Genomic DNA, 17,513 nt, shown 5'->3' with positions numbered 1-17,513 from the left:
TTACAGCGCAAAGTGTTGTGCGGTTGTGGCTAAGTTCATCCTTCTAAGACACCCCCCCTCACCCCACACATGATCTATACATTGCTCATATGAAATCCATCTTACAGTTGGGTTCAAACAGAATGTGCTCAGCCCAATCCTGACTGTATGGCTTTAGATTATGGGTGGGCAACGTTCTGGGCCCATGTGCACATTTGGCAATTTGAGAAACTGCCCTGGGCACCACCACAAAATGGCTGCCATGGGAGATATGGGGGGGAGAAGTAACCTGCACCCCCATACTGAGTACTAAGACTGAGTACAAAGCAGAGGTGCAGAGGGGGGAATGGGACTGAGCCCTAACACACTAAACTTCTTTGAATGTACAGTTTTCAGCACCAATAGAATTCTATTTCCCAGCAATCCCAGCTGCCAGCAAGAAAATATATTAATTGGGGGGAAAGTGGGAGGGGTAGAACCCCTTGCTGGACACCAAAAAGGTGTCACTAGCATAATGCTGCCCACAGGCTCTATGTTTCTGGCCTCTGCCTTAGGTATTTGAACTCTTGTGAGTTTCAGAGCAGTGGAACTTACTTCCAGCTCAGAAGCAAGCATGATCATGAGCAGCATGTCTACTTGGCAGTAAGCAGGGCAAACCTCAGGAGTAAGCAGGGCAAGCCTCAGAAGTAAACACTGCAGGACTGTAAGATGTAAGCAAGGCGTCTTTTCTGGTGCTTAGCAGGGAAAAGCTCTTGTCTCTAATCAGAAGAAATAAGACCCTTTCCCTGCCAGAAGAAGCTGGTGGGCTGAGTAGGGAAACCCCGTGGGCTGTACTTGGCCTGCAGGCCAGAGCTTTCCCCAAGCCTGGTTTACACAATGGGTGGGTGTTTTTCTGTGGTCAGAACTTGGGTGGCCCAGAATGTGGAGCTGATTAGCCCTGGAAACGATACTCCCACATTCATCTTCACATACTTCAAACTCTTCAATTAAGATGGCTGAGCTTAACCCCAAAGTGAGATTTCACCCCATCATATGGGCTGCGTTTATGAGCCACAGAATCGACAAAAGGGGTTTCTTTCCTTCCTCTCCATTCCATGTGAGGTTTTGAACTATTTGATGTCCAGGCTTAGCTGGAGGAAAACGTCTCTCCTCGAGGCGTAGTATACGGAGCTCATCCGATGTTTCCTCCAGCCTTCTCGCCATCTTTGTTGTCTTCCTCCGGACGCATTCCAAAGCAGTAAGGGAAACGTCTAGCTCATCAAGTGACCCTCTCTCTCTCTCTCTCTGTGTCCCTCCCTCCTTCTCTTCCTCTCTCTCTGTGCTTTCTCCGTTCTAATTTCCAGGGATGACGGCACATGCTGAAGTAGTACGAGTTGTGTTTGACCCGCAGAAGATCAGCTATGAGGACCTTCTAAAACTTTTCTGGGAGAACCATGATCCAACCCAAGGTAAGGTGACTAGCATCAGAGGAAGAGAGGAATGAGAGACAGACATTCTAATTAGGCTAGATCAGCCTTGCCCAACTTCGTGCCCTCCAGATAACTTGGACTATAACTCCCATGCTCTCCATGGGTATTCTAAACATCTAGAGAGCTGCAGGTTGGGGAAAGCTGGGCTAGATCTATGAGCATCTCATTTGTCCAGTGTTACTTGCTGGAACAGCACAGTGAGGGAGAAGATGCACGTGGTAGTTCTGAGTTTGCGTTTATCTATGCTACATACCTGCCCCCTTTCCTTAGGAAAGGAACCTCTCGTGCAAGCACTTGAGTCATTACTAACTCCTAGAGGGATGCCTGCTTTCGCTGACGTTTTCTTGGCAGACTTTGTAGCGGGGTGGTTTGCCGTTCCCTTTCCCCCAGCTACTTGGGTACTCATTTTACCGATCTCGGGAGGATGGAAGGCTGAGTCGACTCAAGCCGGCTGCCTGAGAACCAGCTTCCGCTGGGATCGAACTCAGGCCATGGGGAGAGTTTCAGCTGCAGAAACTGCTGCTTTACCGCTCTGCCATGTTGGGCTCCTTGCAAAGGGTGGGGGAGGCAGGATAATGTGACCCTCCCAAGAGCTCCAGCTATTAGCCGGTATAGAAATGTAATAAATAAAATGAACAAATATGACTGTGATAATAAATAAATAAATAAAATGTTCAGAGGATACTTGAGGCTTATAACCCAGGGCAATTTCCTGAATCCCCTCTTCAAGGATTGGCTGTTTTTATGCCCTGACTTTGTAAACCAGCCTCTGCATTCAGCTTTGTGTCTCTTGAAATGGCTTCTAGCGCCCTGCTGGCGTGCAGGGCCGGGTAACAGTGCGTACGTCAGGGGACCTCTGCTGAAGTAGGAGGGGATCATTTGCAAAGAAGTGGGAAATGGGGATTTCAGTCGGAGTTTTTTCTCCCCCACCCTTTCCTTTTTTTTTTTTTTAATAACCAGGAGGTGCGGGGGAAAGGCCTGCTTGAAACCCGCCTCACGTCAGCACTGAGCGACAGCGGGGGGGGGGGGGGGGAGGGTCGGAGGCCTGGGGAAGGCTGAGTGCTTTTTTCTTTTTCTTTTTTTGGTGGCGGCGGCAATGAAGTGTAATTTTAATGAGGAGATTAGCATTCTCTGTGTGTCACTGGCAGGGGCACTCCTCCGGGCTGGTAATTGCGTGTTTGCGTTTTAATGAGTAACGTGTGTCTGCGTGGATGACATCTTAGGGGGAGGAGGATCCTGAGTGGGGGCTTTGGGGGAAGGAAAGAATTCAGCTCAGGTCAAGCCCCTGACAGAACTTGCAGGTTTGGAGGGGGACGACTCTCCCCGCCCTCCACCTCATCCTTCCATAATTGTCCATTATACCCCAAATGGAGATTGAGTGTAACCCGGTGGCTCCCAAGTTTGGTGGGGATGTGAATCCATTCCAGGTTTCAGGCAGAACTCTAAAGGAGCTATGCAAGGTGCTGAACCTAGGTTGGGGATAAGATTCAGCACCATGGATAGCTCTTCTAGTGGGTTCTGACTGAAACCCGGAATGGATTCGCAGCCCCACTGAAATCAGAGCCATCAGCCTCCACTGCTGATGGGGGAAGGCATTGGTGATTCCCTTCCCCAGCAGCATTTGGGGTGTGGGGCAGAGCATATTAGCCAAACAGGATACACCCAATAATAATAACAATAACAATAACAATAACAATAATAATAATAATAATAATAATAATAATTTTATTTCTTACCCACCTCTCCGTCCTGATCTAGGCAGGGAACAACAATAAATATAAAATACATAAAATATTGATTAAAAATATAGTATACATTGTTAAAACTTCCTAAAAAAAACATCCTAAAAGCATCCTAAAATTCCACTGGATAGGCCTGCCGGAAGAGATCAGTCTTTATAGCTTTCTCAAATGCTAAAAGACTGTTAAGTTGACGGCCTCTCTATTCCGCAGATCCTTTCCTTAAGCCCTGTTTAAATATAAAAGGTAAGGAAGTAGTTCTCCAAAGACCTTCAGCTCCCTTTGGGACACTCCCCATTGGCTAACCACTAGGCTGCATTGCAGTGTTGCACACCTTCCAGCTAGACTGAATAACGGGCAATTGCAGAGGACATCTGTCTCTAATCTGCTGCTCTTTCAAAGTTGGTGGACTACCATACCCATCACGCCCAGCCAATATGACAGCTAGGGTTGCCAACATTTTGACCGCTGCCACCTGCGTAGGTGTGCCATTAATGGTGGTGTGCTCCGCAGCAATTAACAGGTGATAACTTGTCTTTACATGTCAAGGCAACATCATCATTTTCAGGGCTGGATTAAGACATGCTGAGGCCCTAAGCCATGTCAAGATTCAGAGGCCCCATACCATAAAAATCAGGAGAAAAAGTGTATTACATTATAATGGAAAAGGTAATGAAAGGGTACCACTCAGCATTAGGATGTGCTTGTAGTGAAATTGTGTTAGGTAGCCTTCTCCGATGATGTATATAAAAGCACTAATAGAATAATTTCATTTAAACTCCCTTTTAAACTGGCTCTAAACTGTATTTATTGCCTCCAATACTAAATGCTGTATTGCCACACTTTCTCTATATAAGGCAATTCTGCTGTAAGTCACACCAGACTTTCCAAAACATTTAAGGCAAAGCGATTTCAGTTGTAATGGATCTTAGTTATCGCCAATGTATTTAGAGGCATTTCATCATATGAGGCTCTAGGCCACGGTTTGCTTGGTTTGTTCCTAAAACCAGCACTGTCCATTTGTGATCTTGGAAGAGTGCAGACAGGGATCGAGTGATCCCCAGTGAGGAGCGTGTCCCTATTATAATCCGTGAAGTCTTGAAAGGCATAGGGTGGAAGTTCAAGGCTCTGGCTTTGCAGAAAAGCCCCCCCCCGCCCCCCCCCCGCCATGCCTCCAGACAACAAAGGAACAAGAATGATTGACAGTAGGGATGTGCTCCGCTCCGATTAGGAGCGTAGAAGCAGTAGCGGATTGGCCTGCTCCGCCTTACCCAGAGGCGGAGTAGGAGCGGACCGCGGACCCCCTAGAAGCAAGGCGAAGAGAAGCGACCATTTTTCGGAGCTCCGAGTTCAGTCGGAGCGCTCCGGTCGCCATCTTGAAAACATTTCGCCATAGGATTGCATTGCGGCAAATAATCGCGCATAACTACGTTGTTTTTGAAGCTATCGTTCTGGAAATTCTTGTGCACAGAGAGTCGTGGATGGGGGTCATTTTGAGACCACTCTCACCTCTCTGCGTGCTGTGGTTCACGTGCAATATTTTTTTAAAAATCGGGGCAACCGCGGGGCTCAAACTGCGTTTCGGCTTTTCGCCCATAGGATTGCATTGAGGGAAAGAATCGGGGATAACTGGGGGGGGGTTTAAGCTATCGTTCTGAAAATTCTTGTGCACAGAGAGTCGTGGATGGGGGTCATTTTGAGACCACTCTCAACTTTCTGCATCGTACGGGTCGCGGGCTAGAAGTTTTTTAAAAATAGGGTCAACCGCGGGGCTCCGTTTCGGCTTTTCGCCCATAGGATTGCATTGAGGGAAAGAATCGGGGATAACTGGGGGGGGGTTTAAGCTATCGTTCTGAAAATTCTTGTGCACAGAGAGTCGTGGATGGGGGTCATTTTGAGACCACTCTCAACTTTCTGCGTGCTGTGGTTCACGTGCAATATTTTTTTAAAAATCGGGGTTTGGGTTTTTTTTTTTTATTATTATTTTTTTGGAAGCGATGACAGGCACATTCAACTCCCAATCCTGATGAGAATTCATCTCCTCAGAAAGCATCCTCCTCCAATCCCAGCGTTGGAGGGGGGACTAAGGCAGACCCACCCTGAGAACTTTCTGTTTTGTGTCTCTTTGTGGGTTGGCGTTCGTGGAGGGAACACTTACTTAGCTAGTGCTCCTGCTTTGGAGATAGATTAATTTAATATAGGTTTAGTTTGGCGCGTGTGTGTGTTTGTTTGCTTCTTTCTGACTTGTAGCTTAGTTTGCCCTGTGTTTTCCCCTTACTTTGATTTAATATAAACTTTATTTTTGAATTTTGGAGTGTGTGGTTGGGTTGGTTGCCCCCCCCCTTCCCTGTATTAAAGCCTGACTGTTCTGCTTTTGTGAAAGCTTTCTTTTGAAAGCATACACACACTTTTTGTCCCATTTCCCTACATTTATATTCTTAAACATATTTTATTATATTCTTTCACATAGTCCATTAGTATATATTCTCATACATATTATATTAGTATTCATATTTTGTTCTTCTTATAGTAGTGGTTGGTTCTTTTTCCCCCTCCCCTCTCTTAAATCCTGATTGTGTTTCCTTCTATCTTCTATATACCAAATATACCAAAAAAATTGGATTCTCTTTTTCTTCTCTGTGTAACTTCGACGGAGTGGGCTGCTTTTGTCAAGTTCAACAGGCAGCCACAGATTGAGCATTTTGGGGAAAGCATACGCACACCATTTCCCTATTCTTAAACATATTATTATTATATTCTTTGACATAGTCTTAGTAGTCTATTAGTATACATTCTCATACATATTAGTAGTAGTATTCATATTTTGTTCTTCTTATAGTAGTGGTTGTCCCATTTCTTGTCCCATTTCCCTACATTTATTAGTAATATTCTAAAACATATTATTATATTCTTGTAGATATTCTTAGTAGTATATTCTCATACATATTAGTAGTAGTATATTTTATTGTTCTTGTCCCATTTCCCTACATTTAAACATATTATATTCTTCTTATACATATTCTTAGTAGTACCTTATACATAGTATTAGTAGTATTAATATTTTGTTAGTCATCATGAAAAGAGAAAGCAGGCGTGCTGAAAGCAGCAAGGCTCAGTCTGCCAGCAGGGCTTCCTCTCCTCCTGTGAAACTCAAACGGGCAACTCCTTGGCTGACTGCTCCAAAACAGAAGCAGGACAAGCAGCAGGCAGAGCCACTCTCTTCTGCAACTTGTGCCCGGCGTTCTCTTTTTGAGGGTGGGAATGGGAAAAGTGCCCGTTTGCAAGAGGCACGTGGCAGCAGTGCCATTAGAGGAGGAGGAGTATCCCCAACTCCTTCATTCTCCTTTCAGCCCACGAGCCCGCTGATGGACCTAGACGAGGTCCTCAGCACAGTGGAGGGGGGGGAGGAGGAGGAGGCGGTGGGCCTCCAGGATGTGGGGGCTGAGGAGGAGCAGCAGCAGGCCGAGGCTCTCTCCCCAGTCTCATCCCACACCCCTGTTTCTGTGGCAACACCAGAGAGCTCAGGCGGGCAATTGGTGGTGTCACCACAGAAACGAAAGACAAGCATCGTGTGGGACCACTTTGAGTTGGGAGCGGATCCCCGCTTTGCTGTCTGTCGCCACTGCAAACTCAGCCTAAGCAGGGGTTCATCGACAGGGCATTATGGAACCAGCAGCATGAAGATGCATCTTCATAGGCAGCACCAGGCGATCTTGCTGGGGAAAGAGGCGGGCAAGGCGACTGGTTCCAGGGGAAAGCCGAAGGCTGCTGCTGGCACTGCCACTCTAAGCTCTCCATCTCCCATCCCCACAAGGGTTAGGCAGGCAACCCTGCAGGACATGGGGTGGGGGAAGTATTGACCCACAAGATGGCGTTTTCCAATGCCCACCCAGGGTGCTACTGTGTTGGGGCATCTGCCGGGACTGACTCCTCCCCAATACTAGATCTATGACATGTCACTCTGCCTGCCCCTCTGCTAGCCTGTCCTCCTCGGTGACCGACTCGCTGGGATGGTTTGCGTTTGCAATGCGTGACTAACTGCAATGCTGGCTTAGAAACCAGCCATCACTTCCTTGTGCCCCCAGAAATGCCCGCAGCCTGCCTGCCTGCCTGCCCGCCTCCCCCGGGGTGCTGCTGTGGTGGGGCATCTGCCAGGACTGACTCCTCGCCTACTCTGCCTGCCTCTCTGCCCGCCTGGTGCCTGGTTTGCTCCCAATCGTCCTCCTCTGTGCCCCTCAAGGCGTAACTGCTGGCTTAGAAAGAAACAACCAGCCATCTTTGCCTCACTTTGCGCCCACTTATGGGTTGGTTTGCTATGCGTTAGTGCTCAAGCCATCCTTGCGGCACTACAATGCATGCTGCCTGCCTGCTTTCCATTGATGGTGCTATATAAATAAATAATAATAATAATAATAATTCTCCCCTTCCCGCCTTGCAGCGATGGTGTATGTGTCTTGCTTTGACTAAGGGGAGAAGTCCTTCCTGCGCTCACTTAGACTTTATCAAATTCAATAATCCCTTTTTCAAATGTGCCAGAAGATTTAGGGTTATCTCGTGGCATGTTGGGATTGCCTTGGAACTGGCCCCATTGAGCTGTCTGCAATTGCAACTTTAAATCCCTGACATACTGGAGTGTTCAAATTTCAAAAGTTCCCCTAACATCAGGGGATGATGGGATTGCCTTGAAACTTGGTGTCCATGGGGACACATGGGTAAGCTGTCATGGGACCAAAGGATAGGTTTCTAACGTGCAAATTGACGTAGTTGTAGAATGGGACTTGATTTGGGGTGAGTTAAAAAGTTTAAGCCGCGCCAAAAATCAGGGGATGATGGGATTTGCTTGCAACTTGGCGTGCATGTGGACACATGGATAAGCTCTCCTGGTGCCGAGTTTGAGGTTTCTAACATGCAAATTGACGGAGCTATCCCAAGGGGTGTGAATGGGGTGCCCGATTTTCATAAATTCCCCAAAAATCAGGGGATGATGGGATTGCCTTGAAACTTGGCGTGCATGTGGACACGTGGATAAGCTATCATGGTGCTGAGTTTGAGGTTTCTAACGTGCAAATTGACGTAGTTGTAGAATGGGACAATTTGGGGTGAGTTAAGCCATGCCAAAAATCAGGGGATGATGGGATTTGCTTGCAACTTGGCGTGCATGTGGACACATGGATAAGCTCTCCTGGTGCCGAGTTTGAGGTTTCTAACATGCAAATTGACGGAGCTATCCCAAGGGGTGTGAATGGGGTGCCCGATTTTCATAAATTCCCCAAAAATCAGGGGATGATGGGATTGCCTTGCAACTTGGCGTGCATGTGGACACGTGGATAAGCTATCATGGTGCTGAGTTTGAGGTTTCTAACGTGCAAATTGACGGAGCTATCTAAAGGGGTGTGAATTAGGGTTATGGGAGGTGCGTTAGAGGGTAGAGCCGCGCCAAAAATCAGGGGATGATGGGATTTGCTTGCAACTTGGCGTGCATGTGGACACATGGATAAGCTGCCCTGGTGCCGAGTTTGAGGTTTGTAACATGCAAATTGACGGAGCTATCCCAAGGGGTGTGAATGGGGTGCCCGATTTTCAAAAATTCGCCAAAAATCAGGGGATGATGGGATTGCCTTGAAACTTGGCGTGTGTGTGTATACGCCCATGAGGTGTCATGGTGCCAAACGTGAGGTTTCTAACTTCAACGGAAAAAAAGTTGTTTACTTTTTTAGCTTTCAATGCAAGCCTATGGGGGGGCAAAAACGGAGCTCCGGATCCGATCCGGAGCTCCGGGCGGAGCGGAGCGGAAGTGGGCGGAGCGGGGGCGGGGCGGAGCGACCCGCTCCGAAAAATGGCGGATCTGCAAGTGAAGCGGAGCGGGGGGTCCGTGCACACCCCTAATTGACAGTCCCTTGAGAAGCGGCCAAATAAGTCCTTGCCGTGAGGGCAGATGGCTGCATGGGCTGGTTTGTTTGTGCCGTAGGACCCTGGGAACAATGATAAAACAGCCCTTGTGAATTGCAAGCCCACGACCCCTGCTGGTGTTTGTACATCCTGGGGAAACCATCGTGTTGGGGCAAGAGACACTTCGCTCCTTCATCCAGTGCTACAATGCTATAATAAGTGCATGCAGGAGATCCCATTGTTGTCCAAACTTAGCTCAGAAGCTTTTATAGCTAGGGTACCCAATGCAACGCCTGTGGGTGCCACTGCGCCCGCAAGGCTAGGCGGTGGTGCCCGCATGGCTATTTTCCCCCTCTGCAAGGGAATGGAGCAAGTTCTCCATTCTCTTGCATAGGGAGGGAAAATGCTGCCTTGCTGAAACCTCAGTGTTGACGATATTGGGTTGGATGGACCGATGGTCTGACTCAGTACAAGGCAGCTGCCTATGTTTCTTATGCTTCTATGCTGTAGGTGCTTGATATAATTTTGGCACTGTGTATTTCATTAGATTTGAGTGATGCTTATTTCATAGTGTTTGTTGAAGAGAAATAGTTCTGGATTCCTTGGTGTGCTATGCAAGTATTTTGTTAGGTAGTTCATTGTTGTTGTAATACTGGGTGAAATCCAGTGTAAGTCCTACTTAGAGTAGACACATTGAAATGAATGAGACTTACGTTAGTCATAACTAACTTAAGCCCCATTGATTTAAATTGGTCTACTCTAAGAAGGACGTACGTTGGATTTCACCTGCTGGGATTTTATTATTGAACTCTTAAGACAGATTTAGCAGATTCATGAACTGTGTCTCTTTTAATTTTGGAGACAATGACTGGGTTCACACAACACAATAACCCACACTCAAGGTTAAATGTGTGTTGTCATTTAACCATAGGTCACTGTATTGTCTGAACCCAACCACACACTAACAACCCATGAAGAGAACCCATGGTTTGTTCGTGGGTTGTGAACTGTGGGTTGTTCATAGTTAACAAACCATGGTTTGTAATTGCAGCTGGGTTCAGACAACACAACAACCCACATTTCAACAACAAACCATAGTTCAATGACAACCCACACTCAACCCATACTCTACCTTGAGTGTTATTTTTTGTGTTGTGTGAACCCAGTCTATTGTTCTTTGATTCAGAGCTGGTTGAGATGCTTTGGCTTTTCCCTGGAAAGGAAAAGTGGGATATAAATAGGGAAACCCAATGTAATTGGTCGAATTCCCTTTTCAATGCCATCTAAGCTAGCCCCTGCCACTACATTCTGTGCCAGTGAACTCTACAAACGAATACCGGGTTGTCTGAAGAAGTACTTCCAATCAGTTTCATTGGGTGACCTGACTTCTAGTATTTATGGGAGAGGAACAAAACACATCTTTGTGCACTGCCTCCGTACCATGCATAGTTTTACAGAGCCCTTATCGGACTGCAGCCTGCTACATCCCTGGCCCACCGCACCACAGATTCTTCTGGGGGAAGACTCTTCTGGAGGAGGGTCTATGGCTCAGTGGTACAGCCCCTCCTTTGCACACAAAAGGCCCTAGATTTTATCTCTGTTATCTCCAGAGAGGGCAAGGAAAGGATCCTGCCTGAAACCTTGGAGAGCTGCTGCCAGTCAGTGTTGCCAATACTGCACTGGATGAACCAATCTGATTCAGTCTAAGGCAGCCTCCTACATTACCCTGCCCCTGGTAACATTGGCCTCTTCCCTTACTTCACTCCCCTAGGGTTATTCCCTCCTCTCCCGTGCCCCATTCTCTCTGCTCTATACCTAGGCCCTGTAATATATTCACGAATGGCTGGGCTGACAAGTCACCCAGCGGGCACGTTAAGATCTGTCATGCGTAGGTGATTAACGGCTTATCCCCTGAGAGGAACAGCAAGCGTTTGCTCTTGGCTAGGAGGAAGAAGGCGGCAGGGGGAAGAGTATGCATTGGACAGGCCAGTGCTTGGTGCAGACAGTTAGCTGAAGAAAAGCATCGTGCAGTGGGAGAGCGCCCAATCTGTGGGCAGAAGGTGCCAGGTTTGCTTCCCCAGCACCTCCTGTTAAAAAGGATGGTCAGTTCCTCACGTTTGCCTGGAGGAGGTGCCACTTCCTCCAAGCTATGCTGGGTGCCCCATTCCAAACTGGAGAGAGGCTCCCCTCCCCACCCCCAGCTGCCCGGAAACCATTTGCTCCCACCGATAGATCATCAACTTGACCTGTGCGAGTGAGATGCGCTGTTCCTTGCAGTGAGGAAAATGACAATTTCCACATTATCTTCCCCATTGATCTAAAAGATATATAAGATATGCTAGGAGATGAAAGGATCTAAAAGGAAGAGGAGCAATGGGGGAAATCGCTGCTTTCTGCATTGTTCCCATCCTACAATTTAGGAGTTACTGCTGTCAGGCAAAGGGAAGCTTTGACACCCTAGTGATACTCAGGTATCCATCCATGGGCAAAGAACTAAACAATTTTATTTATTTATTTATTTATTTATTTATTATTTAGAGTATTTTTATCCCACACCTCAGCCAAAAGGCTCTCGGAGCGGCTTACAATGTAACAATAAAGAAGACAGTCCCTACCCTCAGGCTTACATTCTAAAAAAAGACATGACACACAAGGAAAAGTGGATGGGGAGGGAAGAGGGAGAAAATAAAAAGAAATTAAGGAGACTGCTTAGGCTGGTGGGAAGGCCCTGCTCGTCCTCTCATCTCCCAATGGAGGGGCAAACCAACAGCTCCTTCTTCCCCACAAGGTGAAGATGTTAGCCCTGGTGGGGGGGTCCAACTGAAGCAGGCTCTGATGGTCCCTGCCTGCTCCAGCCCCCCCTTGCATCTTCTTCCCCACAGGGCGAAGATGACAGTTAGCCCTGTGGGGGCGGTGGTCCAACTGAAGCAGGCTCTGATGGTCCCTGCCTGCTCCAGTCTCCCTCACATCTTCTTCCCCACAGGGTGAATTATATGGAGATATGAAGCTGGTGTCTGTTAGACCCTTAGTCCATCTAAGCCAGTGTTGCCTCCGGAAAAATGGGCTAGAAATGGATCATAGGTCGGACACAGCAGATCCTGGTGTTTCCCATCACTTGATCTTAGTTGGAGACAGAGGCAGCAAGAGAACATCTAAGGTCCTCCTCTGGGTTCCTACTCCGTGGGAAGCTCAGAGGATGGCAGCAAGAGAGAGGGCATTTTCTGTGTTGGCCCCCCAATTATGGAATGATCACCCTGATGAGGCCCGCCTGGCGCCAACATTGTTATGTTTTCGGTGCCATGTTAAGACTTTCCTTTTCTCCCAGGCATTTAACAGCATATGTTTGTTTATTTATTTATTATTTATTACATTTATATCCCGCCTTTTTTCCTCCAAGGAAAAAAGGTGACGTACATAATCCTCCTCCTCTCCATGTTATCCTCACAACAACAACCCTGTGAGGTTGGCTGGGCTGAGAGTATGTGACTCGCCCCAAGTCACCCAGTGGGTTTTTATGGCCGAGTGGGGACTAGAACCCGGCTCTCCCGGCTCCCAGTCCAACACCTTAGCCACTACACCGTACTGGCTCTCAGGTGAGTTTTAACTGACTCCAAAATGAGCTTTGGCCTGGCTGAGTGTTTAAAAATTGTTTAAAATGTTCGCTGTTTTAATGCTTTTGTTTTTAAATTTTGTAGATTGATTTTTAATGTTCACTCTTTTTACTCTAGTCTTTTTAATCTTTGCAAACTGCCCAGAGAGCTTCGGCTATGGGGCGGTATATAAATGTAATACATAATAATAATAATAATAATAATAATAATAATAATAATAACAACAACAACAACAACAACAACAACAACAACAACATCAACAGAGTTTTCTTGCTGGAGCTAACTGGAATTGAGTTGCAACATTGGGAGCTACTCAACTTGCTCTCTTGTAGATACGGGTGTTTCCTCCTCTTATGGTGTGCTTGGCATTCACAGACAGAAGTCCCTGGAACTTCTCCCATTCAACGGGGGGGGGGGGGCTGCCCCAACTGGTTCAAAGTTGCTATCCGCACAGGTGGGTCAGTGTGGTAACCTTGCAGCTCCAATTCTTGTAACAACCCCTATTGTGGCTGGCTTTCGCCCTAGGCATGAAGCAACATGAAGACATTGGCACCCAGTATCGGTCCGTAATCTACACCATTGGAGCAGAGCAGATGGAGTCTGCCCTGAAATCGAAGGCAAACTATGAGCAGGTAGGCGAGAGACGTTGACTTGGGGCGGGGCACGGCAGGATCTAAACCTATGGTCCATTTAGCAAAGGAGTGCAGAAGCTCAGGCTCATGAGGCAGATGTGGTATTTTGGGCCTTTGGTTCCTTTGCCTTTGCATCACCCACCACTGGAATGCATCCCAAGAGTTTCTCTGAAAAGGAATTTGACCCTTGAGCTGAAAGATCAAAGATCTGAAATGGAATTTGGCCCTTGATTTTTCTCATTATTTCTCATATCGGTTCAGATCATGGGTACTGGGGATTTAAGCACTGATACAAAGCCCCTTGGTACATTATAACACAGTCTACCTGAAGACTAATATAATTCATTTAGTATTTCATTGATATCCCACCTCTTTTACTCTTGCAAGGAATGCAAGGTGGCTTCCGTGAGCTTCACCCTCTCCATTTTGTCCTCAGAACAACCCTGTGAAGTTGGTTGGGCTGAGAGTCTGTGACTGGCCTGAAGTCACCCAGTGAGCTACATGACCAAGTGGGGACTAGGACCCAGATCTCCCAAGTCCCAGTCTAATACTCTAACCACTACACCACACTGCCAGCAGCTCTCCAAAGTCTCAGACAAGGGTCTTGGGCAGTCCCACTCTCTGAGACTTCTTAACTGGAGATATCCGGAATTAAACTGAAGACATTCACTATGCACAGCGTGTGCTTTTCAACTGAGCACCAGCTCCAGTGTTGAAGTGGAGTCCTGAGCCTGGTGTTAATTAACAACCTGGTTATGAGTAGTTGTTCCCCATAACTAGGGATGTCAGGTGAAATTCGTTCAGTCCAAATTTTTATACGAACTTACCTAATTTGCAGTCCCAAATCAAATAAGCGAACCGGGGTGCATTTGCGCACTGACATTCGCTCGTTTCCAAATTTCGTGATAGAGTCTCTGCTCTGGAAATTTGTACAAAAATGTGTTCATTGGGGGAAAGTGCACACAACGAAATATGCATGCTAAGAGAAGGGTGGACACAAATACGAATGTATTTGTGGAAATTACGTAAAAATGCTTTAGAGAAGATTGCTTGCAAAAATGTGTATGTTAGAAAAAAGTGTGTGCAATAGTGCATTTATTAAGAGTAGCATGCATGAAAATGTATATGAACTTTTATGCAGGTTTTTTAAAAAGGGGGAGCTGGGTCAAAATGAATGTAAGAAAAATGAAAAACCAGAAAAGGAATTCACACATTCGCTCATAATCCTCAGAAAAAATGCTCAGGGGTTATTTTGCAGTCACGAAGTCTATCCCCAAATGAATCTATATATTTGTAGTTGGGGGCTTTGTGTATGCCACAGTCCTGCAGAAGCACGGAATATTGCAAACCAAGACCTTGCTTGCAAAACCCAGTTTTCTGTCTTGCTTGCAAGTTTGCAGCCCTTCTAGTTGCGAAGATAGATTTAAAATTGTGTGGGAAAGGAAGTTGGTTGAGGTTCCAGAATATTCATAGCTGTGAAAAAAAATTCCCTTTCCGAAAAAAGTTTCTTGATACGTGCCAACGTATCTGAAAAGTTTCCTGAAATTTGCCAAAGCCTCCAAAGCACTGTCAATATCTTCCAACGAACTGCCAATGTGAATGTTCACTTGCTGGGGTGGTACAGCTCCTCTTTTGCATGTCCTTCCCACCTTGCATGCACACACAGACACAGAAAGACACACCACAGACACACACACACAGAGAGACAGACAGAGAGACACACATATACCACAGACACCCACACACCCACACACACAGAGACATACACACAGAAAAATACAGAGAGACACAGAGAGACTTTAAGGAAGCCATATTTTGTTTCTGTCCCCTCCATTGACTAGAGCCTGCCCCCTAAGCCATGCTCTGCAACAAAGGCAGGCAGAGTGAATATAGATAATTACTCCTTCAAGGCCATATATGTACTCTGGGATGGAAAAGGGGGATTGTGGAGGGGGAGGGGACGTGTCGGTCTCCTTGGCAACTTGCCATCACAGCAATTGGCAGCCAGGGAGCAGAGGTCATTGGCAAAGACAGGTGCAACATCTCTCCCCCCTCCTCACCCCCTTCAGAATGATTCATTGCCATAAGCGGTTTGCCCCCGGCCGCCATCGCGGGGACAATTAAGGGCAACCCAGCTGAAAATTGGCACGTGCCGGGCAGACATTGGCGTGTGCCTGGGGGAGGGTGTGTGGGGGTGGGGTGGGGGTGGGTGGGTTTCAGGCAAAGCTGGTTGACCGACGTCTCTCTGCCAAGGAAAGCAGCTCCACGTTGGCTGGCTGTGGAAGAGGTGAGATCAAGGGCAACCGGGGTGGGTTTGAACAGCCTGCCCCTTCTTGGATGGAGCCGCTGAAGGCTGAGCCCGGCTGGGCCGTGAGCCTGCCGTCTCACGGGTGGACAGAGCCTCATTCCGAGCGCCATGCGAGATGCACATTTATTCACGTACCCTTAAATATAGTTTGAAACAGAGGGAGAGGTTGAAGAGGCCTTATACTTAGTCGAAACACATGCTAGCCAATGCCACACTGGGCCAGCATGGCTGGAGACCAGGGTTCCCCGACCTGCTGCCCTCTTGATGTTTTGGACCTCCATTGCCATCAGCCCCAGCCAGCATGGCCGATGGTCAGGAATGATGGGAGTTGTTGGCCAAAACATCTGGAGGGTGCCAGGTTGTAGATCCTCTTAGCAAGCCAATGAATGAAACTGAAGTTAGGCCGAGTGTGACCCTGGGTGGCGAGCGGAGGTGGGTTGGAATGTCATTCTCCAGGGGAACAGTCACCAGTCTCATTCTGGACACAGCCCTCAGCTCAATCAAACATGTGTCTCTGGCCTAACAGGTGGTGGCCCCCTCTCGTTACCATTCTAGCGGTTCCCACTAGGGGTGTGCACGGACCCCCCGCTCCGCCCCGCGGGCCGATCCGAAAATTTCGGGTCGGCCCGCTCCGTTCCGCGCTGCTCCACCCATACTCCGCTCCTCTTCGCCACGGAGCTCCGGCTCCGAATCGGAGCTCCGCAGTGGAGGGGAGTGGCGCCAGGTAAGGCCGGGAGAGGAGGGCGGGAGGTTTACCGGGCCCTGCCGCCATCGCCACCCATGAGGCAACGGCGGCAGAGCCCGGTAAGGGACCAAGGGGGAGGGGGGGCCTTACCTGCCTCCGTTTGCGGTCTGTCGGCGTCTTCAATTGAGCCCGCGGTTCAACCAGGAAGTCTGGGCCGCAAACGACCCAGACTTCCTGGTTGAACCGCGGGCTCAATTGAAGACGCCGATGGACGGAGGCAGGTAAGGGAGAGGAGGGCGGGGGGGTGTTACTGGGCCCTGCCGCTGTCGCCGCATGGGCGACAGCGGCAGGGCCCGGTAAACCCCACTTACCTTTCCGGTGGAGCTCCGGATCGAGGCAAAGGATCCGCCTTCACCTCGATCCTCTTCGCCACGCTCCGCCGGCCCCCCAATCCTCTTCGCCTCCGCCTTAAGGGCAGGCGAAGCCCTCCACTCTGCTTCTAATTCGCCGGTCCGATTAGAAGCGGAGCACATCCCTACTTCCCACATCATGCCGCAGCACCTCTGGGTCCTTCCGCATTGTTTTGGCTTCTTCTTTTAGAGGTGTTTGGGGAAGAGCTGCTCAGCAGGCCCGCTTCTTCCTCACTTTATTTATTGATTTATTACATTTATACACCATCCCGGCGCCGAAGTTCTCTGGGCGGTTTACAAAAGTTAAAACAGTGAACATTAAAAACAAATATACAAAAATTTAAAAGCATAAAACCAGCAATATCCATTTAAAATGTGTGTGTGTAGAATGAGGGGGTGGGATCCAGGGCCCACCTCCTCATTCTACAAGCACACGGCGCGCAATGTGCCTGGAGGACGTAGGACGTTGCAGCCGCCATTTTGAATGTATTTTTGGGTACAGAACGCAGCACAGGAGCGCTTCTCTGCAGAAGTGAGTAGTTTTTTTTAAAAAAATAAACCCCTCGCCCTCCCCCCCAGCCCAGCCACCCCCCAATGGGCAATTTAAATTAAAACCCCTTGCCCTCCCCCTAGCACACCCCCCCCCCCCCCGGATCAGCACAGAGCTCGAAGTATAGAGTAGCCGTGGCAATTTCGGCCACTCTGTACTTCAGGCTCTATTATTTTTGCCCGTTAAGCACATTCAAGTGTCAGACAACACTTTTAGCCATGGTTACTGCCACTAACCAAGT

The 17,513-nt window shown here is 48.1% G+C and overlaps 1 protein-coding gene across 6 annotated transcripts in view; it reads left to right on the top strand.

Annotated features, from left to right (window-relative positions):
• Positions 1 to 17,513, top strand: part of LOC134408524 (mitochondrial peptide methionine sulfoxide reductase-like) — a 64,299-nt gene that overhangs the window by 35,869 nt on the left and 10,917 nt on the right. For all 6 annotated transcript variants that reach the window (XM_063140851.1, XM_063140850.1, XM_063140849.1 and 3 more), the window contains 2 exons: positions 1,323 to 1,427; positions 13,213 to 13,319. In XM_063140851.1, the coding sequence (XP_062996921.1) occupies positions 1,323 to 1,427; positions 13,213 to 13,319 (212 nt within the window). The remainder of the gene's footprint in view (positions 1 to 1,322; positions 1,428 to 13,212; positions 13,320 to 17,513) is intronic.

Source organism: Elgaria multicarinata, chromosome 13 (assembly GCF_023053635.1).
Source record: "Elgaria multicarinata webbii isolate HBS135686 ecotype San Diego chromosome 13, rElgMul1.1.pri, whole genome shotgun sequence".
Taxonomy (NCBI): Eukaryota; Metazoa; Chordata; class Lepidosauria; order Squamata; family Anguidae; genus Elgaria; species Elgaria multicarinata.
This window is presented reverse-complemented; position numbering and strand designations above follow the sequence as displayed.